We start from the raw sequence: 25,311 nt of genomic DNA, 5'->3' as shown, positions 1-25,311 counted from the left end.
ATGCCGAGTGAAACAAAATGATCCAACAGGCCTGCTGCCAATCCTGCGCCATTGATAGGGCAGGTACCTTTGCCAAATTCATCGACGAGTACCAAGCTTTTATCTGTTGCTTGCTTTGCAGAGTGTGACATTTCTCTTAGATCCGTAGCGAGTGCGCTTTCATTCGACGACGCGCTCTCTTGGGCTGGCATGCACACCAATATTTTGTCGGTAATTGCAATGGTAGCTTTGTCGGCGGGAACGAAGCTCCCAATGTGAGCCAGGTAAGTAATGAGGGCCACTTGTTTTAAATAGACAGACTTCCCAGAATTATTTGGTCCTGTAACGACCATTATACGTCCGGAGTCCGGGTTTAGCCCTTCTGGATCGTTGGGAGCGCCGAAATCGTTTGGTATGAAGTGCTGCATGAATGCCTCGTGCAGAGGGTGCCGCCCTCCTATGATGTGGGAACTCCCACTCTTGGCAATTCCCGGTTGATTCCATCCATACTTTTGGGCCCCAAGGGCAAGTGCAAGGATTGCATCCAGCTCACCACTTAACTGAGACGCATGCATCAGCTCAGAGCTGTATTCCAAGACACTTGCAGCCAGCTTTTGCAACAACTCGACCTCTCTGTCTATAAAGCGGTTAATTGTTGATGTGGTCCGCTGGAAACTTGTCTCACCTCCTATTTGGCAATAAACATCCCCGTAGGCTTCATCGAGCACTTTCATTTGCTTGGTTTTATAGCAGACTGAGCCATCCGCAATAAATATCTTATCCCATATATCAAGCGGTTGCCCTTCGCCGGAATACTTTCCGTTCCCGGTCAGTTCATCCAGCTCAACGACTAGTAAAAATCCAAGCTGGGGTAGAAAGATGCAAGATTTAATATATTGTCGGGCCCACGAAGCGGACGTTTTAATGATGTCGTCGACAACCTTAGTCAGGAAACTTTCCATGCCGTCGTATCGCCGTTTGAGACGATCGAGATCTGTGTCAACTCCGCTTTGTATAGAGTAGCGCTCACGCAACCTAGATTGTTCAAAGTCGATAGTTTTTTCGACCAGTAATCCAACACTGACGATGGCTCCAACTTCAACGGTCTCGCGAAACTAGACTCGGTTCATGTATCAGCAGATGTCGACCTTCCAGCATGTCTCCTTACCTTTTTCAGAACAGGTGCATAGTCGCATTCTATAAATGAGCCGGCAAGCCTTTGAACCTCAACAATATTTCTGCTAAACTTCTCCAGGGCTGCCCACAGTCCACCGCGTACTGATTGGCCTATTGATGTAAAATCGATGCCTTTACCGAGTTTCGATATAATTCCCTTCATATTTGGGACTTTTCGGAGGGCGTGAACCATCTGTTTCAATTCGCCGAAGTTCTGTGGTTTCAGGAGCGTTGAGATAGTTTGCTGTCTTGCCAGGATCGTAGAAACGTCTGTACTGGGCCGCAAGAAGAGCCTTTTCAGCTGTACACGGCCCTGTGAAGTTGATGCCAAGTTATGAAACATTCCGTATAGAGATAGTCCTTCTTTTTGATTCGCAACCCCGGAGGTTGTATGCCACATCTGTGAATTCGGGTGTATTTCACCATGTAGTATCTCCAAACTAGACAGTGCAGCGGTATTGATATATAAATATTCAGACAGATGGAACAACTCTATGTTTCGTATTTCGTAAAGGTCAAGTTCGCACTGCGATTGTGCAGCTCTGTGTTTATTGACTTCAGCGACGACCACACCGGCGCAGATGATCTAACGATTAGCATTTCTGTTTCAAGTGCTTGGGGTACAGCTCTTACAGATGTAGAATTCCCAGAGCCCAAAATACCACCTAGTCTCAGATATTGTATGTCCGAGGATCCACTGTCCGGTAGAATCTTTCCTGCATTGCTGTCTGTGATTTGAACACCTTCCGGCGGGTGCAATATGGCACGGTTTTCGGTATCGATGTTCGAGAAGATGCTAAGGAGTCGGTCTTTGGAAGCTGACATTGAGAACTCAGAATTTGCAATCGTAAGTATGTGGGGATGCGCAGCTTGTTCTGTTCATCCGTTAGCTGCGACTTGGCTCGTCGATTTTCCGTGGTCCTGACCTTGGTATACGCTGTCAACGTAAGCATCGAGAGCTTCGGCCATGTTATTCGGAAACTTCTCCGATACTATTATGCAGGATGGCTGTATATATTCCAGGAAATGCTGTACAACTGACACATCGCCGAGTGGCGCATCCTGTGCGATGAGTAGGCGGTTGTCTCGGGTAGAGAAGAACGCACATCCCATCGTGCCATCTTCTGTTATCGTTGTGCCCATTATTGTCTCATTAGTGACTTGAATATCAAAGTCCTCGGCCTCATGATGCTGCACGTTCCCTTCGCACCCGGCCGACATCTTCTGACGGACTGCTGCCATATTTTGATATGCAGATCTCAAGCCGAAGAATGGCGTGCTTGCCGCAGAATCTGTTCCTCTTTTCATGCAGTTATTCGATGCTGGCTGATAGCTCCTGCTTTGTGGTGCTCTCAAACCCATATCGCCGCTTGATAACCGTGGGCTGCCTCGGGATGGCGTAGCCTCGTCAAAGTGTGACATTGTGTAATGTTCTCCCCACCGGGGACTGTCCAGCGCCTTCCACGATCCTTTGAGGCGCGTATCTTTTACTTGTGTTCGCTCTGGTCTTTGCCTTCTTGTAACGGCGGCTGCGTCGTCTTGTTCAGTCGGGGCGAGGTAGGTGGTAGGGATCAGCATCGTCCGTTTGCATGTCCGGAGCAGATAGGTAGGTACATACGGCCGGCTGCCTGTGGGGGTATCTAGTTACTACCTATGTATGTACCTACATGCAGCCACTCGCCGGCCTGGATGAAGTACGACCCAACACATGGTTCAGCTTCAGTACAAATCACGGCAGGTATCGCAACTTTCCGCGCCGTAGCTTTGTGCGTTTATTGTGTTGTTCAGCATAGCCCCTGTTTGCACCGTTTGATCTCCGCACATTCATGACTTTGCACTATGCGTCATTTGTGAGATGGGCCTCTTGAGAAAAAACTTCCTTCTCAGTCTATGAGTATTTCCCGGCTGGTGCCACTATCAGATCCCCTTTGCTATTTACGGTCTCTCTTGACCCAGTCTACAAATTCATGACGTTGTTTGCGGATATCAACAAACCCCGGACGGCTCTGGAGAGACGTGAATGGACTTCCACGAAAATCTTTATCAACCTCCCCGGATCCATCCAGAAAGCCAGCGTCACCTTCCCGTTCAAGCTTGCCCGCCCATACGTTCCATTGTATCGGGCGCAAGTTCTGTGAGCCCAAAACAAGTCCAATGCATATAATCAGTGTCGCTATAATCGCCTCGATGGATACATCGATCGGTAGGGGGCTGCTCGTTTGCTGATGCGATAGGGCGTGTTTCGCGAGCGCTGCGGAGAGAGCCGCGTGCTCCTGCGCGGAGTAGCATCTATGGTTTGTTAGGACAATAAAAGATTGATCGCGTAAAAGTTCGTACGCATGTGCCAGAAGGAGCAGTCCTGCGGCTGTTACTGATCGGGATAACCAGGTCATGATTGAAGCTGTGTGTCTGTCTGCAGCTTTGCGAATTCCTCGGAAGCCAACCTAGGTACGAAGTACCAGGTCTGTCATGTACGCGATGACTAATATGGTCTTCAGGGCGGACCAGTACACACTGACTTACCCTGTATCTCAGCTAGTTGTCGTTTGTACAACGGATTACATTCATCAGGTCACAGGTGTATGTCCTCGCCTAGGCTCGTTCTTAATTGTCTCGGGTGACCCGTGGGGGCTTTTTCTTTTCCCTATCCACCTGCTTTGGACCTTATTTACATGGCATGCGCTTCGAGTTCTCTGGACAAAGCAAGTACCGCGAACTTGTTTCACAGGCGGCTACTAGGCTAGCCACAAGCCTTGACTATGAATCCAAATATGAAAAAGCAGTAGCATTAACACAAACCGAAAGGTGCCTCCCACAAAGCAGAAAGATAGCAGACAAGAAATGAGATGAACACATAAATAGCAACAATAGAAGCAAACCGAAACGCCCCGGGACAAACAATAGGTAGCACGCCCCAACCACATCAACCACAGCGCCCCACACAAACCCCATCAAGCCGTACCAAGAGCCTTGGCTTTCTACTGATGCTCGCCATTTCCAGCATGCGCCATCCAATCGGTGAAGTGACTCCCGTCCTCGAGTTGCTCGACCTGCCAGTCTCCCTCTGCACCCTGCAGATAAGCCGCATGTGCACCCGCAATATCCAAGTCAGCCACCAATGTCGTTGAGGTGTTCTGAGGACCGCCGACATTCATCCAGCCAGGCAGCATGTTTTGGTTGGTACCGAGGAACTGCCCATATTGTGAGCCCGGAACATCCACTCGCAGAGAAGGGTCCAGACATGGGTCGACGAAAGCCGAATAAGGCTGAAAATGCAGGCTCGACGAGGTGCAGGCGTACGAGGTATCAACAGCCGGAGCAGCAGGATTTTGCCCAGCACCACGCGGCGAATTATACCATGCAGGGAACGGAGGGGCCTGATGTTGTTCCCAGGCGCTGCCAGAGGGCTGAGAGTGTAGTCCATGCACAGATTGATACTGATCAGGCATCTCCGAGGGAAACGGCTGCCTCGCCCGAGACGAGCCTCGAGCACTCCGCCGTCTGTCACTTCGTCTGGGCGGACAGCTCGACCCGCCATCACTCAAATCGCGAGCTTGGGGATTATCCATGACACCATGGTTTGGCTTCCTTGTCTGCACTGGGTCGTACTTGTAGGTTGGAAAGGCCTCTTCGTGGTTCTGCTTCTCGGTTGAAGCCAGCCGCTGAAACTCATTTTTCAGTTTCTCGGTCTCAAGGCTATTCCAAGAATTTCCGCAAATGGTTGAGATTTGTTGATGATTGGTCCGACTGCACTGAAGTTTGGCAACCTCCTGGTAGGCTTTTCGATAGAGCATAAACGCATTAAGCGGCCGCTTTATCTTCGGAGCTGCCTTGGGCTTATTCGGAGCTTCCATGAGCTTTTTCTCAGCTTCCTTGTACTCCTTCCGTCGATCCTCAGCCGAGCGTCTCGCGAATATCTCGACAGCGTCACGACCTTGATCGCCAACTTCTGTTGCAAGTTCTGACAGCGACTTTGTTAGGCAGGCCGATGGTGGGGGTTTCTGAGTCCGCTTGTCGACTCTGCGTTCTCTGCTCTGGCTCCTGCGACTCCTAGCATCTCGGCCTGGGCCATGTAAAGTTTTCGTCATGGAATTGACCGCATCTAGGGACAAGTACTCCGAGGATTCACCAGCAAATACCTAAGGAAATAAATCAGCGTTTAGCCAAAGAGGATCAACTGAAAGGCATACCTGCTGGGAGAGCTGTGCTGGTCGGACAACAGAGCTGCCTTGTTGCCGCACGGAATTACCACCGCCACTCGACCGGGAGGTAAGACTAGAGACTGCACCTGCCAATGTAGAATTGCGGATAATATGATTGGCAGCATAAGATGGTATCTCTCTTGTCTTCATGGACGCAGTCGACTGAATCGAGCTCGGACCGGTGTCCATGTTGAAGGAAAATATGCTGTAACGGAAAGCTTCGAGAGAATTGTGAACCTCTTAGAAAGACAACATCAACTAGAAATAGATGAATATCAAAATAATAGCAGGAAAAAATCATGTATTTTGAAAAAAGTATTCTGTATTGTTGTTGATCGAGAGCAATTAAGCTGCCCGTGGTGTTGGAGATGGTAAGACCACAATCGGGAGAACGGCTGTCAAAGTAGGTCGTGTTTTCAATGCTCTGGAAAAAAGAAAAGAAAACCCGAAATTAGCAGGGAGATACTTCCTTTTGAAGTGTCGGAAGATATTGCGGTTAATGGCTCAAATGGCCGCTGCTTCCATTTGCTACAAGATTACAAACCGTTGGACGGGCACGCACGAGCCGTCGGTCTTTGCGGTGCCGTCAAAAGAACCTCAGACCGAGCCGCCGACGCTTCTCAGTATGATCTAGGAGTGGATCGGAAAATGCCACAAAAAGAGTGCATCTGCCACTGCGTGGCTATGTTTCTTTGGTTTACAAAGTTGGGGGTGTCACGGACCAGCCAACTGCGCCCGCAACTGGCTTGAACAACGAACTGCGGGAAACAAGACAACGAAGGCGACGGAAAGACAAAGACGCTGATAGGGCAGATACTTGAAGTTGAGCCACACAAGTTCCCAGTCTCATTGTGTATTGTCCTTGCTCTCCACGTGGCTATCCTCAACCATCACCAACTAAATATAACAGTTCAAAGCACACGCAACCCGGGTTGTTCTAAGCTGAGTGATTGGCCCCATATGATGCCAGGCGAAACGTCGCTGCAATTCCGCTTCGCCTAGAAAGTTATTCGGCGTGCCATCCGGTTTGCTTTCCGTGCTCGTGCACGCTTGTCGTGCTTCGTGCCAGTGCAATAGCCAGTCTGCAGTCGTTGTAGGATGGTGCTTCTCTGCTCTGCGAACCAATACTCATGCTTGCACTCCTGCCACACGTTCTACTAGATATCTCAGGGTTAAAAGCCCAGGAAGGGAGAAGATGATGAAATGCGAGGTTTTCCAAAAGGGCATGTGAGCGATTCGCTAAAGCTACTCGCGTGGAGGGAATTTGAATATACACAACACCCATTCTTCGGATTCCTGGCCGATGAACCCGGAGCAATGGTGATCTATTTTGGAGTGAGGTCTCCGAGTCTATCCGTGCACGTTTCCGATACCTCTGAACGTAGCACGGGAAGTTCACTCTCGCTCACTAGAACTGGCTGTACAAGCGCTGAACTGGCGAACCCATTCTTTTGTTCCTCACCCCGCAACTTCGAAGGAGATCCAGATTCGAAATGTGTGAGTGGCCTTACCACATGCCGAAGATTACCTTGGGCCGCTGTTATCGTGTAATTGACGGGGGTAAGAGTAATTTGATCCGACGAAGACTTGGTTGAGTTCGTCACGGGCGATCCTTTTGTGCAGACTTCTTGGGGTGCCGTTGGTTGAGTCGTGTGCGTTAGCAAGGCGGCGGAATTGGTTGACATAACCGTGCTAGAGGTATCGCGCACACTGTCGATAGACGGAGATGCCTGCAGCACATCTTTCGTCGCGAGCGGCAGTACGCCCCCGGAGGCAACATGCGCAGTCTTGCCCGGCCCATGTCCAGATTTCAGCGTTGAGTCGATGTCGCCAGTTTCTTGTTTCGGATTTTCGCCCCTTGCAATAGCCTCAAGTCTCTTCCCGGATTCAATTCCTGATTCGTCATCGTTGCTCTTCCCCAATGTTCTGCTATCCGCTTCATGGTGCATCGATCCGTTTGAGGTATTGACTCTCAATTTGATCACAGGCTTACGGATTGCTGCGCCGCCCTCTTTTTGCCGCGTGCAGGTCCCACAGACAAAATGGAAATCGACACGGTCAGCTTCTGACTCTGCAATTCCAACACAGCTGCTATGTTGCCAAACATTGCATCCTTCACAAGCAATACTGTGGGCACCGTCGTCTACCTGCCCGTACAAGCCGCACACGCAATCAAAAGTCCAATCTTCCTCCTCTTCTTCTAAAGTCTTAAGCGCCCGTTTATTGCGATCGATTTCGGATTGTAGCTGCCGGTCTGATGTTCGAGTTCGTCCATTCGGAGCAGAGCCGTGACCATCTGACAAATGAGATAGCTCTTCTTCGTGTAAACGTCGTCTTGCGGCCCTCTCATTTAGTCTCCTTTCTCTAGAAAACATCCTGAAATCTCGCTCTCGTTCCAATTTCATCTGCATTTGTCGCTCACGCCGCTGACTTTCAAGCTCCTTCTGAGCCTTCACCCATTCTTCTCTCGCCTTCTCTTCTTCCTTTTGCTGTTCGATTTTTCCAGCAATCCGGCTGGAACGCTTTGCATTTGCCATCTTGGCAAGGCTCAATAGTTCACGCTGGTGCTGCGCCTCCTTTCTCTTCCTCGACGCTTCTTGCTTTTCCAGTATTGGTAACAAGTGTATATCAAGCTGTTTTCGTAGTATCTTCTCGTTCGCATTTCGGGTTGTTTGAAGACTGTCGATGAGATGTCGCACCTCATCCAGCGTTACAGCCACACACTCCCAAGTCATACTGCCGAGGCGACTCTTTACTTCTGAGCTTTGGGTATGCATGGATTCCATTAGAGCGCAATCTTTTGTCGTTGATGTGTTGGATGTGCGTCGACGTCTACCAGATCGCCGACTCGTACCATACGTTTTCTGTTTCCTCAGCTTCTGCAACGGTTGCTCGGAAATTTCTGATAAGCGGTAGACTCGGTTGTCGTCTAACACATAATATGTACGATCTTCAGCATCCCACCCATAGGGCTCTATTCTCTGCAATGGTGTAAGCTTTCCTTGTTCTGATCTAGTGGGAAGATAGATCACCTACCCAGCTAGTTTGGTCAATGTCATGGGGTTCCTCCATTTTCCCTCGCAATCGCTCAGGCTGACTCATGACCCATTGAGTAAGCTGCTGAAGAACAACAATCTACGGGCAAATTTGTTAGCATCTTTGCTGCATTGCGCAGCTTGATTGGGCTGAATAAGCACCTTGGTCGGTGTATCAAGATCACGAAAGCTGCGCACAATCGTTTCACCATCGCCCAGCGGGTTTTCTTCGGGCAACTTGGAGATGTATTCCTTCCGAAGCTGTTCATCGAGGACCTCGTAGCTGGAAGAGCTTTATTAGAAAACCTGCAGCCTGAGAAGCTAGGGTGCGCTACTAACGTCAGACCGCGATGTGAAGACACGAGTTTGAGAAGGGCCAACGCGATCCCGGACAGGATTGTTGAAGAGGGTTTAAGGCATTCAGTTTCGATATCCTGGATAAGATGCGATTAGAACGCGCCGTACTCGGGACTGTATAGGCTGCCGCACTCACTTCGATTTCGAGACCTTCATCAATTTTTGCGGCTTTGCCGAAGATGTATATCCACTGGCAAAGATTGGCAAACTCCCACATGCTCCGAATGTGTTGTAGCAGCGGCGAAACTGCATTGACTGAATGTCCGTCCATGACTGCGATGGCATGTTAATTTGGCGGATTTTAGGCGATGAGGGCGTGGCATGCGTGGCACCTAGTTGCGCGAGCGCGTTAGATGTATCGCATTGTTGGAGCCAGGGCGTTGAAGCATGAAGCTTAAGCTCTTAGACTTTCGCGAGCCTTCAATAAAAGCGGACCAATTGATGTGCAGGGGGATGTCATAGGTACTACAGGTAGGTAGTCACGTAGGTACCTTGTACATATGTACATAGGTAGCCTTGTAGGTACCTATAGGTACCTATGTATGTACATAGGTACGTAGGTAGGTACGCATCACCTGAAGCTTACACAGAGCCAGCAATATTAACACTGTATCAATACAAACTTATATGTGAAATTACCCACATTATTTGTTGTACTTTCACAGTGCGTTTTGCCTCGATATGGCTGAGAGCGCCTCCCTGCAGCTCCTGTGTTTGAAATGTGTTACCATGGTGTCATGCTGTTGTCGGGATGAAAGTTCTTGTCTGTCACCACTCACCCGACCGGAATCTTCTCTACATATTTGAACGCTTTCCCGTCTCCTAGAGATAGCCTTCTACGTCGTCGTTCTGCTATGATACTGACAAAGGAAAAATAGCAGACAACTGCGGGAAGGCTGGAGGATCATGGAGCTGTCGAGCACCAGAGGCAGCCAACAGCGCCGGCGCCATTCGACACAAAGCCAAGAGATACAAGCACACGGAGGGAGCGGTGGAAATCGCGCCCAAACCCTGGAACATTTTCAAAATCCATCGCTGGATACGTCAAGTTCTCGGCAGCCGAGCTCTGATGTTACCAATGCGGGGAGGAGCTGGGATCCTCTCGGATCTTCTTCCATGATGGGCCCCTATGCGAGACCCGAGTCTCCCATGGACTATTCGGCGTTGCAAATGGCCATTCCACCTGAATTGCATAACTTTTCTGACGGAGATGAGCGCTACTTTTCTCCCGAAAACCCCTTCGATGCGAGGCAGACATATCCCGACGATGCGCAACACCAGGAATATGCGGAGTCTGATAATGTTCCGCTGACATCACAAGCACAACCTATTTCCGGAGCGTTTGCGAATAATAGAAGCGAGCCGATGCCACACAGTAGCTTGCCTGCTTCGTCCGATTGGGGGAATGATGACTCGAGAGGGAGGCAGACGCTGCGAGCGTCTGACCAGAAGCTGCCGAGTCTTGCTAGCAGTCGCAGCCGCGTTTATGGTATGACTCTTGCTCCTGGCGAGGCACGCACATCTCGCTCACCGTCTCCGTCGGGTGCGTTTCAGCGTGCTGGCTCGATTGTACGAGCTATGTCACAAAGAGTCGTCAACATCAGTGGAGAGAGTGAAGTAGCAGTCAATCAGCGGGCATCATTACAGGCGGCAAGAAACTCTCAAGCATCCGATGGGGTCATACGTGATCATACTGCTGGCGGTATCGACTCAATTCACATGGACACTTCGTACGATCCCCGGATTGGTCTCGCGGCAGGCGAGAAAGGTACCGGCCGTGGCACTGTTACGGGGTTGCCGCCTCGGCTACCGGGAAGCCAGGCCAACCCATTGAAAGGATATTCGCTTGGATTTTTCTCTCATCGGAGCAAAGTGCGACGTCGACTCTGCGATGCGCTTGTGAATCCATACACGGAGCCAATCATCTTATTATTGATAGTTCTTCAAGCCATCTTGTTGGCTGTCGAGTCCGGACCCGATGTTTTTTCACCAGGTCATGGGCGACCTGAGCGGTTCGGTGGCCGGATAATGGATTGGGCAATGTTGGCTCTTTTCATAGTATTCACACTGGAGATCGGAGCGCGTATTGTCGTGTCTGGGTTGGTCATGAATGCCGCGGAATACAGCACCATCGATCGAAAGAAGGGGGTTCGCGCCATTATCTCTGAGCAATATCGAACCTTCTTTCAGCCCCAGCGCCAACGGTCAGTGAAAGGTACTCGTCGAGATTCTCCGGACCAACCAACCATCGCGCGATCGTTCACAACCTTCATGCATGGGCCTCCTGGTGGCCCAGGAACTGTGGAAGCTCAGATGCGCTTCCAGCTTGCACGACGAGCATTCCTGCGACATTCATTCAACAGACTCGACTTCATTGCCGTTGTTGCGTTCTGGATAAGCTTTGTTTTGGGCATCACCGGCTTGGAAAGTCGGCATCATTTATACATTTTCAAGATGCTTAGTAGTCTTCGCATTTTGCGGCTGCTTTCTCTCACGCATGGTACAGCAATTATACTCCGCAGTCTCAAAAAGGCAGCGCCTTTGCTGGTCCGCGTTGCCTTCCTTCTATGCTTCTTTTGGCTGCTGTTTGCCATCATTGGCGTGCAAAGTTTCAAGGCTAGTTTCAGTCGCCAATGCGTTTGGCTGGACCCGCTTCAGCCGACGAATCTATCAGCTGCATTCACGAACGAGGGTCAACTTTGCGGGGGCTACTTGAATAATGACACTGGTTCTATCATGCCTTGGCTCAAAATCGGGACCCCGAATTCTTTGGATGGGCTTGTTCCAGGTGGCGGAAAAGGCAAAGGATTCATCTGCCCCCGAGGGTCCCTTTGTCTCCAACAAAACAACCCATCCAATGGCACAGTTAACTTTGACAACATCTTGCAATCTTTGGAGCTAGTGTTCGTCATCATGAGCGCAAATACCTTTTCGGATCTCATGTATAAGACGATGGCCTCCGATTACCAGCAAGCTGCGCTTTTCTTCGGCGCTGGCATCATGATTATGACCCTCTGGCTCACCAACCTTCTTATTGCGGTGATTACCTCCTCTTTTCAAGTTATCAGAGAGGAGAGCAAGGGAAGCGCGTTTACTTCGGATCATCTGTCATTTGCTCAGCCGCATTTTGATGACCGTACTCAAAGGTCAACCCTGCAACGCATTGTCGCGAAGACTAAACCACTCTTCACACTGATAATTGTGTTTGGGTTGATATGCCAAGCTTGCCGTAGCGCTCGAATGTCGCCATCCCGTGAGAAGTTTATCGATGGCGCTGAAATTGCTGTCACCATACTTTTGGACATCGAGATAGCGGCGCGTCTGGCTTCAAATTGGCGAAATTTCCATCGCAGCTCGGCAAATCTGTTTGACTTTGGGCTAGCAATAATCACTACGATCATACTTATACCGCCGATCCGCCAGACAATGACATATTGGTGGCTGACAGTCTTTCAAATCGTCCGAGCCTACAGAATTGTGTTAGCAGTGCCGATGACCAGAAAGCTTATTCTGCTTGTGCTCGGAAATGCCGCTGGTATTGCGAACCTGATGCTGTTCGTGTTTCTGATGACATTTCTGGTTTCTATTTTTGCAGCACAATTGTTTCGCGGCGAGATCCCGCTCAAGAATGGTGGCGATCTCAATCGTATATCCTTTTTCACCATCTACAACTCCTTTCTGGGGATGTACCAAATATTATCCAGTGAGAATTGGACCGATATTCTTTACTCGGTAACAGGTTATGCCCATGGTTATAAAACCGGTTGGATTGGTGCCACATTTCTCATCGGCTGGTTTACTCTTTCGTACTTCATTTTGGTCAACATGTTCATTGCTGTCATCCAAGAAAACTTTGATGTGTCGGAAGATGAAAAGCGGCTTGAACAGGTCAAGGCCTTTCTAAAGCGCAAGGAACTAGGCCACAATGCGAGCAATCTCGCGCTTTCATCGATCTTCAGCCTGGGCAAATCCCGCCGCAGGCGCGATCCTCTGGATTACGGACCCGCCATGATGGAAATGCTTCTCAAAGATGCAGTAGTTCGCGACTTTCTTGATGATGAGAACGCGGAACCTCTGCAGGAGTCTTTAAGAGCTGATGGAACCATTGGGAAAACATCAAGCTTCCCACCAAACCCAAGCCGCGGCCTGGCAGGTCTCTGGCAAAGGTTCAAAATTAGGCTCAGGGACCGGGAACCAAACCCGTTCTACTCCAGCATCAAATTTGAAGGATCCAACGATACTTTAGATCCGCGACAGATGGCCCGCCAGGTTGTATCTGCGACAGTTGCAAGGCGCAAAGCCCAAAGAGAATACTTGGCGAGGCACCCAAATTATAATACAACGTTGTATCTATTTCCACCGACGAGCAAACTCCGGCGTTTCTGCCAGAGACTCGTAGGCCCTGCCAGAGGCTTCGAACGAGTTGATGGGTTGGATCCAAACAAGATCGCATGGTATGCATTCTCCGCCTTTATTTATGCCTGCGTTGTGGCAATGGTGGTTATTGCGTGCGTTACAACACCACTCTACCAGCGAGAATACAGAGAAGGACACTCAGCCGACAATATTAACTGGTTTGTCTGGACTGATTTGGCATTTGTCCTGGTCTTTACGCTTGAGGCAGCTATCAAAATTGTTGCTGACGGCGCATTTTGGACCCCGAACGCGTATCTACGGAGCTTGTGGGGAGTCATGGATACATTAGTATTGGTGACACTCTGGATCAATGTCGTCACGCTTTTTATCAATGATGGCGCCATTTCTCGAGCCGTAGGGGCATTCAAAGCGCTGAGAGCATTGCGGCTTCTCAATGTCAGCAACAGCGCCCGGGATACCTTTCACTCTGTCATAATTCTCGGTTGGTGGAAGGTTTTTGGCGTGAGTGACAGGCCTGTACCGATTTGGTTTCGTCCGTGCTAATAATACGCAGGCTGCTTTCGTTTCTATTTCTTTGCTCATCCCATTTGCTATTTACGGCTTGAACATCTTCAACGGCAAAATGATATTATGCAATGATGGCGAAGGTGGCACGTCACTGACCCAATGCTTTGGCGAGTATGGCAGTACCCCTTTCAAGGATGACTGGGTGATGCTAGCTCCTCGCGTGGCAGCCAACTCATATTTCAAATTTGACGACTTTGGTTCGTCGCTATTTACACTGTACCAAATTGTCAGCCAAGAAGGATGGACAGATGTGTCATTTGCTGCGCAAGCTATCACCGGGCGAGGATTGCAGCCACGAGATCTTGCCGCGCAGGGAAACGCCATGTTCTTCGTTGTCTTCAACTTGCTGGCTACCGTCTTCATTCTCACACTGTTCATTTCCGTTTTCATGCGCAACTATACTGAGCAAACCGGCGTTGCCTTTCTCACTGCGGAACAACGATCCTGGCTCGAATTGAGGAAACTTCTAAGACGTATCTCTCCGTCCAAGAGCTCTTACAATGACAAGGGCAAGGAATGGCAGCGTTGGTGCCACAAAAGAGCCATAGAAAAACGTGGCAAGTGGTACCAGATGGTAACAGTGGTGCTTATTCTTCATCTTGTCCTCCTCGTTGCGGAATTCAACAACGAGCCGCGATGGTGGGCTCGAACTCGAGAATTTGTGTCTTTGTTATTCGTGCTGGTCTACCTGAGCAACATTGCAATCCGCATATTCGGACTGGGCTGGAGCAGATTCAGAAAAAGCTCATGGGACCTCTACGCGTTGGTAGTGGTTTCTGGGGCGTTTATCGCCACCTTGTCACTTTTGATTGCCAATACTCGTGGCGAGGCCTACGAACAGCTGTACAAAATTTTCTTGGTCGCCATCATTCTCTTGCTCATACCCCGCAACGACGCATTGGATCAACTTTTCAAAACCGCGGCAGCAAGCCTGACGGTGATAAGCAACTTGCTTGCCACATGGCTTGTTTTGTTCTTGGTGTTTGCTATTGCAATGACGCAGGCCTTCAGTTTAACGCGGTTTGGTGGGCAAGAAACCAGCGACCTGAATTTCCGCACGGTACCCAATGCTCTCATTTTATTATTTCGAATGAGTCTTGGAGAAGGTTGGAATCAGATTATGGAAGACTATGCCGGTATTGAGCCCCCTCTTTGTGTGAAGGACTCGACCTTCTTCGATAGCGACTGCGGAAGTAAGCCCTGGGCAAGAATATTGTTTGTGGCGTGGAACATCATGAGCATGTACATCTTCGTCAACCTATTCGTTTCTCTGATATATGAAAGCTTTAGCTATGTATACCAGCGATCCAGTGGCATGGCAGCTGTTGATAGAGACGAGATTCGTCGCTTCAAAGAGGCATGGAGGAGTGTTGACCCTTCCGGATCTGGGTATATCACGAAAGCTCAGTTTCCTCGTCTGCTCGGTGAACTCTCTGGTATATTTCAGATGAGGATCTACGACCCGGAAGACTCCGTCTCCAGAATCCTTGACGACGTGCGCAACGATGCACGACTCTCGCGTCATTCCTCAATCGTGGCTTCCAACGCCAAAGGCGACATTGACCTCGGCAGACTTAACCAAAGACTAGCGAGTCTTGACGTTGAGAAAATCCGAGCAAGACGCCGGGTGTTCAATGTTTTTTTTGAGGAAGTTCTTGTTGCGGCAGATCCTGATCGAGGTATTGCGTTCTCGGATGTTCTGCTTGTTCTCGCCCACTACAAAATTATCAACGATAGCAAAAGCCTAAGGTTAGCAGCATGTCCCAGCTTTCTTCTGTGAGCACCGATTTTTAACAATTGATAGACTAGATGAATTCTTGCGAAGACGGGCTCGGCTTCAGCGCGTGGATGAAGAAATTCGACGAAGAACTGTTTTAGGTTTCTTTGACACCCTGTAAGTGCAGACACAAAAGAATGTCCACCAAGCTGTGGCTTGGACTAATTCGTCATCCAGATACTGGTCGAGGAAGTTTAAACAGCATATGGCCATGAAACGTTCAGCACGCATGACCCAGATTCCCCAACTGAGTGTGCCGGAGATTTTGGTTGATGATGAAGAGTCAAATGCGGGCACGGTTGCAAGGGCTTCTGGCAGCACAAATAGGCCGCTGCTTCCCAGCATCAACACGGATCTGGAGTCGCCCAAGAGACCATCCGTCTGGGCTGGCGAGATTTCACCGCGAGACTCTGGCGCTCAGCATCCGTTGAGCGTCCCCAGGACGTCGGGAGGAGGCTTATCCCCGCCGGCGAGTCCTATGCGGGCGAGCTTCCAATTGAGTCCTTCGGATGCTTCCAATGTAGAAGCCGATCGGAGGGGCAGATCGTTGAGCCCTGCACAGGCTCGAGGTATGTTGGATGACTCGGTCTGGGTGGAGAGTATTCGGAAAAGCAAAACTCTTCGTCGTTCGGACAAGGCAGGCTATAGATATGTAGATCTTGGTTGAAAGTGCTCGGCATGCATTTGTTCAATCTTGTTGATTGACGAGGCCAAACAAGCAGTGCTGCCTCTTATTTCTCTGCGATATTTATGCGTTCACGGCGTTGGGAAGTTGGGAAACTTATTAAGCATGGCCTGTATGTTATCATTAAATGGACCATGACTAGAACCAAAATCATGTGTATGAAACCAGGTTTATTATTACAGCGCATGTTATAGCGGTGGAAACTTTACTATAGTCTCCAGTGAAGCAAGCTTGGATGCGGCTGGCTGCGCAGCTCTTTCATCCCGACAAATCCCTGAAGATCGGATAGCAAGCCATGAAGCCGGTCGGCGTATCTGAACAGTAAATAGAGTCTTACGATAGGGCTATACTGGTAATTATTTCTAGGACCTAACTAATAAAGGAGCATCCGCGCCGCATGAATGCCTACCCGTCGTTTTCAGGAGCTGATGCTTCGTTGGTTTCAGAACTGGAGGCGCGCTATTCTGGCTGTCACAAAATCAGCATGCCTGAAACAGCTTCAGACATGCCACGGAGCGGCAAACTTGCTTTCTGCGGCCCGTATCTTAACACCTTGTGAAAGTCAAGGCTGAAGGATGCGACCGTGTTCATGGACCTGGATTGGTGTCCAGGAGCTTAAATAAACTCTGCTAGCCCGTTCTCCCAAGACATCACCTCCATCGGAAACACTGCTCTTCTCTCCCTGTCCCCGTTGGAGTTGCAAGACTTGCTGCTTGCTCCTACTAAATTCTGCCAACTTATATTGAGAAATTCATTCGTTAGTCTGCATACCTTATTGTCCGACATTTTTTACTTTGCGGGCCTCTGAATCTTCATCTTCTATCGCAAGCTGAGCCGCAGCTGGACCCAAGGGAGTCACCAGTCACCAGATCATCATCCATTTCCGACCCTGCCCTTTTGCCAATAATACCAGGACGCGAACTATTGGTCTCTTTCACGTCCAATAGCCCATACACGGTGGCTAAGGGGTTATTTATTGAACAAGACACACATCTTGATAAAACCGGACCGCGCGCGTCTTTTCTCAGTGAACGAGACCATTTACACCTACCAACCGCAAAACGGCAGCCTTCCCCACGATCCAATACATCCGTCGAACCCTCCATAAAAGGGAATCAGTCAATATGGTCGCGTCAAGATTTCAGCACAGCAAAATTCCGAGCAACTTTCGCACCGCTATTCGCATTAGCCCATCACAAAGCCACGTCCGCAGCATCATGCCGCCCTCCAGCTTCATGGGATTCAGTGCTGCCATCACAATCAGCAGCATCATAAATAGGCAGCCGTCCATTGCTGGACTGGTTCAAGAACGAACTAGCTTCCCAGAAGAATTTGGGCTTTTGGAACCCCGGCCATTGGTATACTGGAGCAGTGTGGAAGATAGAATTGGCTGCCACTGAAGAGCCGACCCCATCGTGCAAGCAGGCACGCCAAAGCACATCGGCAATGGCTCGGAACCCCCAAACCCTTCTTCATTTCTTCCTATTTTTTTTCCTTTTTGCATATTTTCGAATCTATTGACCGGACCCTGGTGGTTTGGCGATATCTCACAGGAGACGCCGGATGAACTTGGTGCTGCGGAGCAGTACATACATAAAATTGGGCTACTATGTTCAGCCCGCCATCAGACATAGAATATACACTTTTCATCACTGATCAGTTCTCTGGAAAAACTCCCATGCTTCTGGAATCGTTTATTATGTAATGAGAGGCCAGAGTCTGACATGGAGCACGCTTCGCTTTGAGCCAGTTGGTGTGGCTCGTAGTGTCATGATGAGTTTGTAGTATTAATTTCCAAGGCTCTTTGTTTCAATCGCATGTTAGATGCTATCAAGGCAATCTTTTAACCACTGGTAATTCACCCGAGAAGCCACGACAGAAGGACTTTTAGTGAATACAGTGCAGCTGTTGTCCCAGCAGCTGCCGCCACAGCAAGCCCAGCAAGCCCAGCGATCACGGTGCCACGAAGTCGAAATGCATCCTCGGCTTCCATTCTCATGAGTTTCTTCTGTTTGCTGTGGTAGTGCCATGGCTCAGTCACGTCGCTGGGTTTCCACTGTGAGTCCTGGTACGAATATCTGGAGTATAAAATGTCATGTAGCCAGCTCGGTAACCTGCTGCGGGACTCGGCGTGAGTATGCATGCGAAGTTGAGTGTAGTGGATATCAACAAGAGTTAATGACACCAGGAACGATACAAAATAGATTGGGGTCATAAAAAGCTGGTAAATTGTATTAGACAGAGATAGATATAGCGTTAAAGGAGATGTCTCGTGTACCTTGTACAGGGTACCAGGTTCGGCCTCGTCTGCAGGCATCCTGACCATGAGTTCTGGAGAGTGGGGCAGTGATGGCGGAGGCGTTGCTGGTTTCTTGCGGGCATCGGACTCCATGTTGGCAGCTTTACAATATTGAGCGACGACTGTGAAGATAAAATTTGATGAAGTAGAGTTTGCCACTGGTAGGATTCGATACTCCCGAAGATATGATAGTGAAGAGATGTTTGGGAGATTGGTTACGGCCTGGTAGCTCTGTCCGACACTTCCGACCGTCAACCATGCGTCATGGCAAGCCAGAAAACCACCCAAAGATGCCCAATCCGGCTGCCCACTAAAACGCATGTAATAAGCGCGTTAGGTGCAGTGTTGGTTGCTAGCACCACGCTGGATGCATAGATGGAGGGAGGGATGGACATTGGTCTTTGGTATCTGGCAAAAAATAGCCCGAGCACAGCATATCTCGCTGTTGAATCATCCATTTAATTGAAAGGAAAATCTATAGACGCCGACCTACCCTCCACCTTTTAGGTATTGCACTCCCTCGAAGCCGCGCAGCGGCTCCTTACGCCCTCCGCGCTCTACCACGACGTGCTCGCCGCGCACTTCTCCCTCCCACTGCCCTCCATCCTCTTCTCTACCGCTCTTGGCGCCTCCGTCGGCTCCTGGCCCGCCAATAAGGGCTGAAGACGCAAACAAGTCCAAAGTTTGGCGGTTCCACCGCTGCATCTACGCCTACCGAGTGTTGTGGATGTCGAGAACGAGAATATCCTGAGCACCCACGCGGGTTAGCTCATCCATGACAAGAGCGATCTTCTTCTTCTCAACCATAGAGCTAACGGCGACCCAGCCGTCAGCGTCAAGCTGCGTAATGGTGGCAGCGCGCTTCCCGGGAGTAATCTTTGTTGCTTCAACAAGCTTGGAGCGCTCTACGTTGTACTGGCAGAGCACAAACTTTTGCGCCGTAATGACACCGCGGATTCGTGAGGCAATTAGTTCGACCAATTCAACGTTCGATGGTTTCGTTGACTTGATTAAGATAGCGCTAGACTCAACCACGGTGTCGATGGCCTTGAGACCGGCAGCGCGCATCGTTTCACCAGATTCTATTGCCAGTTAGCTACGACTTTTTGTACAATTAGCACTGCATATTGATCTTACCAACGAGATCAACAATGCCCTCAGCAACACCAAGAGCGCAAGCAGCCTCAACGCTACCACTGAGCTCGATAATGTTGGTACGTAGAAGTCGCGTGGGAGGCTGCTCGTCTGACGCGGGATCAAGTCCCGCCTCAATCTTGGCAAAGTGTTCAGCAGTCAAGTTGGGGAAACTGGTACCGATGGTGAGGCCCATGAGATCCTTGGTTGAAGAATATTTGCCCTTTTCAGGGACTTGAACCTGGAGCTTGCAGGAGCCGAACCCCAAATCCATCACCGTCTCGCACCCGGCACCTTTGTCGGAGGCAGGTGTGTGGGTTTTGACGCCGGCAGCATATTCTTTCACTTGGTCCCAGCCAGTGATGCCGAGATCGACTCGCCCTTGACCGACAAATGTTGGGATATCGGCAGCGGGGAGGAATATTAGCGCAATGGGGAGGTTTTTGACGAGGGCAATGTCGAGACGGTTTTCGCGCCGGAATTGGATGTCGGCACCTTCCAGCAGGTTCAGCGTCGCGGCATTAAGGCGGCCCTCTGCAAGGATATGTTAGCCACGTTTACTGAAGGATGTAAATTTCGGAGGGACGGTAAATGAATCTTACTCTTGGGGACGGCAAACAAAAGTCGGCCTTCCAGGCTGTTGGAAGGGAAATGTTAGCACCACAGCGCGGGCTCAAGGTGGCGGCATGGCCGGCCATTGACAAGTGCTTCTTACTGATTAACGAGATCCATGGCTCAGGAAACTAAGGAGGAGATAGAATGTACAAGTGTGCCCCCTGTGGCGAGAAATTGAATAGAATGAGGCGGCGGCGGCGTGACAAGGTGAAATATCCAAAATAACAGGCCGTGAGTCAATAGCTACCGCCGGATGGAAGCTCTACAATTTCTGCTCCGACAGCGGGGCAAACTTGACGTAGTTGCCTTCCGCCTCTTATCTAGGCACCCTGCAGCTTGAGTACCTATGCCGCAATCGGACTACCTACAGGTACCTTGCCGAGTAGGTACCCAGAATATCGACTGTGGACCTAAACAACAATTATTTCCAGGTTGCGCATCTTGAGCTGGCTGTTTTTATTTTAACAAGAAACACGCATAGAAGACCGCGATAACCATTACCATAATGCATGAAGCTCCACGATGTAGAACAACACCATCAACACCCCCTCCCCCTATCGTGGTATAAAATGCTACAAGCTGGCACTGGGTTAGTGGATGCGCACTCGCCATACGGATGCGTGAATGGCCAACACGTGTTGGCTGGGGCTGCAAGCGCCAACGACGGCTCTGACTAGTACTCATTAAAAAGGGAAAAGAGAAGACAGAATAAGGTATTGGCAAAGTTGAAGAGCTCAAGCTGTTCATTTCTGAGATAGTAGAGAGCAAATACGAATGGTATACATACGGCTTATCTCGTCTTGAGCACCGCTGTTCCTGCGAGAACCGCTCTGTGTGAGCGTTTGAAGAGTAAGCTCAGAGGGGGCGAGCTGGCGGCTCATTTCTCTACAGTTTACCTATGTAGTCAGCTAGGGAGTAGGACATAGCCCTACTTAGGTAGGTAGTTGGTCGCTGATTTAAAACTGTCAGTCCTCCCACCCAGCCCGGCGCAAACGCCTTTAATGTAACTCGGCGTTTCACATACTGTTACCCATCTCCGGCACCCCGCCGCAGTACTACCTCTGTACACAAGCTGTGTACTGTAAGAATAGAACAGTTATGAAAAGTGAGTTTAGCAAATGCCAGTCCTTTCATTGTGTCCGGCCCCCACCCTGGTCCGGGTCACCCAGCAGTCCCATCCTAACTAATCTGTACAATACACGGAGTACGCCGTCCAACAACCCCGACATCCGTGTTAGCGCCAGGCTTACCAGCGCTTGTCCGACCTTGTCGGTACCATGCCAACCCGTATTACCGATTTGGAAAGGCCGGCATCATTGGTGTCACCTGTGCAAATCAGGTCTGAAACCTGACCAGTAACAATAATAGGCCCCCTTCCTCCCCTGTTGATACTGGCCCCTCTTAGTACAGACCGCGTCCCGCTGACGGCGAATCGCCTTGTCACCGCATCTTGAAAGAGACAAAGCTGCAGGTGTAAGAATAGAACCACAGCATGGTAGGAGTAATCCCCTCGCTTCTCCAGCTACCCAGTGTGCTAGTGCAGTGAAACTGTGCCACTGCAGCTAAAAACTCGGACTTTCTGCCAAGGCTTGCTGTTTCTGGGAATTACCAGGCCGGGGCGCTTCTTCGGTTGGGCCGCTTACCTTGTAGTTGGGCGGTTTGCGTTTCCTGTCAACCTTGACTAAGACGAACCCCCCGATGAATCAAGATCAGATCATCGTTAAAGTCTGACGAGGCCTTGCCGAGGTTGCCGCTGTCTTAGTAACTTACCAGGTACCAAGCCAGGTCCTTACCTGCCAAGGTATCCGGGCCGGTAAGGCATGCACCGTTTTTGCTTCTTGTTTCCGCTTGCACCCTGCCTTGTCGAAGATAAAGTTTTGAGTCTACCCAGGCAGGACCTGGCTCTTCTCTGCCCCTCACCTGACTACCCCCCGGGGGGCCACCACCTCCCTCGCTCGACCTTGTTACCTGCACTGGTCTAATGTAGGCCTGCGCGCTAACGACCTGTAAAACGCAGCTAACCTAACTTCGGAGCCACCCTTGCCTCTTCTTTTACCCTCGCCACAGCTGCGCTACTCATGCATCGCAAAGGAACATGGCGGGTGCTGCTCCTAACTACTTGACGGAAAGGTTAGTAGGTAGTGAGCACACAGCCAAGACGCATGTTGATTGGGCCCCGTAGCCCTCCAAAAAGTTTAACCCAGCTGTTAACAAGCGCTGGCTACCACATACTGTCGCGCTGTCTCACGCTGCTTCAACCAACGACTCCTCCTCTTCTTGCCACTGTCACAATCCTCCCCTTCGCTCCCTTCTCATCTGTCTTTGAGGGTGGCAGTCGAGTGTTAAATAGAGGCAGATTGCCGCACAATCTAGCTGGCACGTCCCACCACCCGCTGCCAGACCAGACTCGCGCTCTGCGCTGCCAAGATGAATCCTCCATATCAACCCCCCGGGCCACAACAGGCCTTTCCACAGTCGATGCCACCTCCAGACGGCCCTCCCAACTACCAACGCTCTACACCCTCACAGCTTCAGCTCCCGGCACCCCGACAGTTGCTCCAGTACGCCGATTCTTATCGCCAGGCCTCTTCACAAAGTCAGCTCCACTATCAGCATCCATCAATGAATCTTCCGCCTCCTCACCAACCAATGGCTGCTCCACACTCACAACCACAGCATCAGCAACAACATCAGCCACATCTTCATCAACAGCATCAGCCCTCTGCATTGACCCCTAGCCACCCCTCAAGGCGAGAGAGCTATGCAAATGACGCCGGCTACGCATCCGCAAATACCTCCTCAAAAGATGCCGAGCCTCCACAGGCTGTGCTGACGTCTGTCTCTCATGTGGATGAAGTTGTAGGTCATAAATATCAGTGAGCTGCGAGCCCAGGCCTCCACATTCTCGTGTCTAGCTAATCGAGTATCAAGGCTTGATGTTATACAACAGCCAAAGCGAGCCCGAATGTGTGGCTTTGGTGACAAGGTGACGATTTTGCCATGTTGCATCCCTACACCATACTAACTGTGATACAGGATCGCCGGCCCATCACGCCGCCACCTTGTGTTCGACTGACAATCCTTGATATTGCCACTGGCAAAGAAATCAACTACAAGTAGGCCACGGGGAAAAAGTCTCAAGTCAGCGCATTCAGTAGCTAACTGCTCCCCTCCTACTCAGCGAAATTGACCACGCCATGTTCGTCCTGAATGTCGATCTCTGGAATGCCGACGGAACAAGAGAGGTAAACCTTGTTCGCTCATCCGCCGCCGCATCGTCTAGCGCATCGTCATCGGCGAACCCCCATGGGTTTTCGTCGTACAGTGCAATAGAGCCAACTCAAGACGCGCATGCGGTGCTACCGGGGCCTGACGCATCCTACAGGCAGCAGCGTGCGGCTTCGTACTCGTCGGAATACCCTTCCCAAGCAACTTATAATGACGGTGAGAAATTTTCTACACAAAAATGTCTGCGACGAGTCACTGATTCTCTGGACAGAGAACAACACATATCGTCCGGGTGGCACCTATTCCGCCTCATCGCAGCATTACTCGCAACATCAAGCCTACAGACCGGAGCAATCGATGGTGCCAGACAGCAACGGTGGCCATTCGCGACTGGTTTCGACCCCTGAGGGTGGTCAAGATCCGGGTAATATGACAAGAATGAGTGTCGGTGGAGGACAACCACAGGGGATGTTCACTCGGAATTTGATTGGTAGCGTTGCCGTCAGTGCATTCAACTTGTGTGACACGGAAGGCAAGCGAGGTATCTGGTTTGTTTTACAGGATCTCAGCGTACGAACTGAAGGAAACTTCCGGTAAGTCAATTTTCGCCATGTCGTCGGCATACTGGCGCTAAGCAAGGCGCAATAGCCTTAGGTTCTCGTTTGTCAATGTAGGCCCTCGAGGAGGCCGTGCTCCTCAAGACGGTACACCGGCAAAAGTCACAACTGGCCGAGCGCCCATCCTCGCATCTTCCTGCAGTGAGGTATTCAGTGTCTTCTCTGCGAAAAAGTTTCCAGGTGTTTGCGAGAGCACAGCCCTCAGCAAAACCTTTGCGGTGCAAGGAATCAAGATACCAATTCGAAAGGAAGCCGGCGGGAAGTGTGATGACGAAGACGGCTACGGGGATTAAGGAAAGCTTTTACCCGGGAGGAAAAGTGCAAATTTTAGATATGGCGGCACAGAAATGATTTCAGTTAAAGCTGGCAGCGATTCATAGGTTTCAACCTTGCTGAGCCAATGCTTGAATACTTTTGGGACCCCAGTTTGGTGTAATGTTTGTCTAACACTCAGATGAAGACGGGCGGGATTACTCTAGATCAGCTGGTCATCCTCTCATCTTTCGGGCAACAACATAAGCTACCTACGGCTACTTTGGCTTAGATATAAGGTTGTAATTCATTCCGAGGAGCAAGAGCCTCTGCTCTACTCCAGCAGCCAACCATTGATTGGCCTGAGAGCCCGTGGGAAGACGATAGCCAAACACGTCTGAGAAATGTGTTCTCATGAGCTGACAAGAAGACACTTCCCAACCCATAGTTGTATTGCGCACATCGCCTAGTCTTTCTGTATAGTACATACATAATGAGCCTTCGAATATAGTCCACGGCATAATAATGTCATGGCGTAGAAGAGACATTGGGTAGCAATTCTCCAACTTGCTGGGTGGGTGGGTTGGTGGAGTTTTTTTTTGGCGCAGTCCGCCTCTCACCACTTGTCACTCGCCACCACCGAAGCCAGCAGCAAACAGCTGAAGGGGGGGGAGAATGCGACTAGGCTTCTTTGCTGCCAAGAGCGCTCATCACAAGATTCGTTTCCTTATTAGTACCCCTCGTCAAAATTGGCTCCCAAGTCCGACAAATTTCACCGCCGATATCGAGATTTTCCACCTTTTCCAATTTACTCTCGGAAGCCTTCTGAAACAAAACAGCGACAGCCAAACTCGACCTGCGCAAGTCGACCGACGTTCTGCCCTCCTTTTCCTGGACGCCACCGATTTCTCCCCCGACGGCCGTCTCGCTTTCCCTGAACTCTGCGCAAGCAGCGGTCACCCGCGCGCGCGCACTGTCACTACCTAACTGCTCTTGCGCCAACTTGGGCGA

At 50.3% G+C, this 25,311-nt stretch overlaps 6 protein-coding genes across 6 annotated transcripts; 2 read left to right on the top strand and 4 right to left on the bottom strand.

Annotated features, from left to right (window-relative positions):
• Positions 1 to 4,133: 4,133 nt before the first annotated feature.
• ISF_04789 (HMG box protein) lies at positions 4,134 to 5,546 on the bottom strand (the record flags this gene model as incomplete). Its single annotated transcript, XM_018848394.1, has 2 exons — positions 4,134 to 5,294; positions 5,346 to 5,546. 2 exons carry the CDS (start codon positions 5,544 to 5,546, stop codon positions 4,134 to 4,136), a joined length of 1,362 nt encoding a protein of 453 aa, XP_018704729.1.
• Positions 5,547 to 6,682: 1,136 nt separating this feature from the next.
• ISF_04788 (PHD finger domain protein) lies at positions 6,683 to 9,020 on the bottom strand (the record flags this gene model as incomplete). The annotated part of the gene is made up of 5 exons (XM_018848393.1): positions 6,683 to 8,338; positions 8,394 to 8,492; positions 8,555 to 8,675; positions 8,732 to 8,826; positions 8,886 to 9,020. The coding sequence occupies 5 exons, from the start codon at positions 9,018 to 9,020 to the stop codon at positions 6,683 to 6,685; spliced, it is 2,106 nt and encodes a 701-aa protein (XP_018704728.1).
• A 4,180-nt stretch (positions 9,021 to 13,200) lies between these two features.
• Positions 13,201 to 16,473, top strand: ISF_04787 (calcium channel subunit Cch1; the record flags this gene model as incomplete). The annotated part of the gene is made up of 6 exons (XM_018848392.1): positions 13,201 to 13,203; positions 13,680 to 15,442; positions 15,498 to 15,587; positions 15,648 to 15,738; positions 15,798 to 16,039; positions 16,377 to 16,473. 6 exons carry the CDS (start codon positions 13,201 to 13,203, stop codon positions 16,471 to 16,473), a joined length of 2,286 nt encoding a protein of 761 aa, XP_018704727.1.
• Positions 16,474 to 18,013: 1,540 nt separating this feature from the next.
• On the bottom strand, positions 18,014 to 19,159 carry ISF_04786 (hypothetical protein; the record flags this gene model as incomplete). The annotated part of the gene is made up of 3 exons (XM_018848391.1): positions 18,014 to 18,376; positions 18,434 to 18,764; positions 18,948 to 19,159. The coding sequence occupies 3 exons, from the start codon at positions 19,157 to 19,159 to the stop codon at positions 18,014 to 18,016; spliced, it is 906 nt and encodes a 301-aa protein (XP_018704726.1).
• Positions 19,160 to 19,165: 6 nt separating this feature from the next.
• On the bottom strand, positions 19,166 to 20,320 carry ISF_04785 (ATP phosphoribosyltransferase; the record flags this gene model as incomplete). Its single annotated transcript, XM_018848390.1, has 4 exons — positions 19,166 to 19,536; positions 19,592 to 20,122; positions 20,191 to 20,225; positions 20,304 to 20,320. 4 exons carry the CDS (start codon positions 20,318 to 20,320, stop codon positions 19,166 to 19,168), a joined length of 954 nt encoding a protein of 317 aa, XP_018704725.1.
• A 2,310-nt stretch (positions 20,321 to 22,630) lies between these two features.
• Positions 22,631 to 24,341, top strand: ISF_04784 (nucleoside diphosphatase Gda1; the record flags this gene model as incomplete). Its single annotated transcript, XM_018848389.1, has 5 exons — positions 22,631 to 23,062; positions 23,240 to 23,319; positions 23,385 to 23,647; positions 23,703 to 24,024; positions 24,080 to 24,341. The coding sequence occupies 5 exons, from the start codon at positions 22,631 to 22,633 to the stop codon at positions 24,339 to 24,341; spliced, it is 1,359 nt and encodes a 452-aa protein (XP_018704724.1).
• Positions 24,342 to 25,311: the final 970 nt, after the last annotated feature.

Source organism: Cordyceps fumosorosea (assembly GCF_001636725.1).
Source record: "Cordyceps fumosorosea ARSEF 2679 chromosome Unknown scaffold_10, whole genome shotgun sequence".
Taxonomy (NCBI): domain Eukaryota; kingdom Fungi; phylum Ascomycota; class Sordariomycetes; order Hypocreales; family Cordycipitaceae; genus Cordyceps; species Cordyceps fumosorosea.
This window is presented reverse-complemented; position numbering and strand designations above follow the sequence as displayed.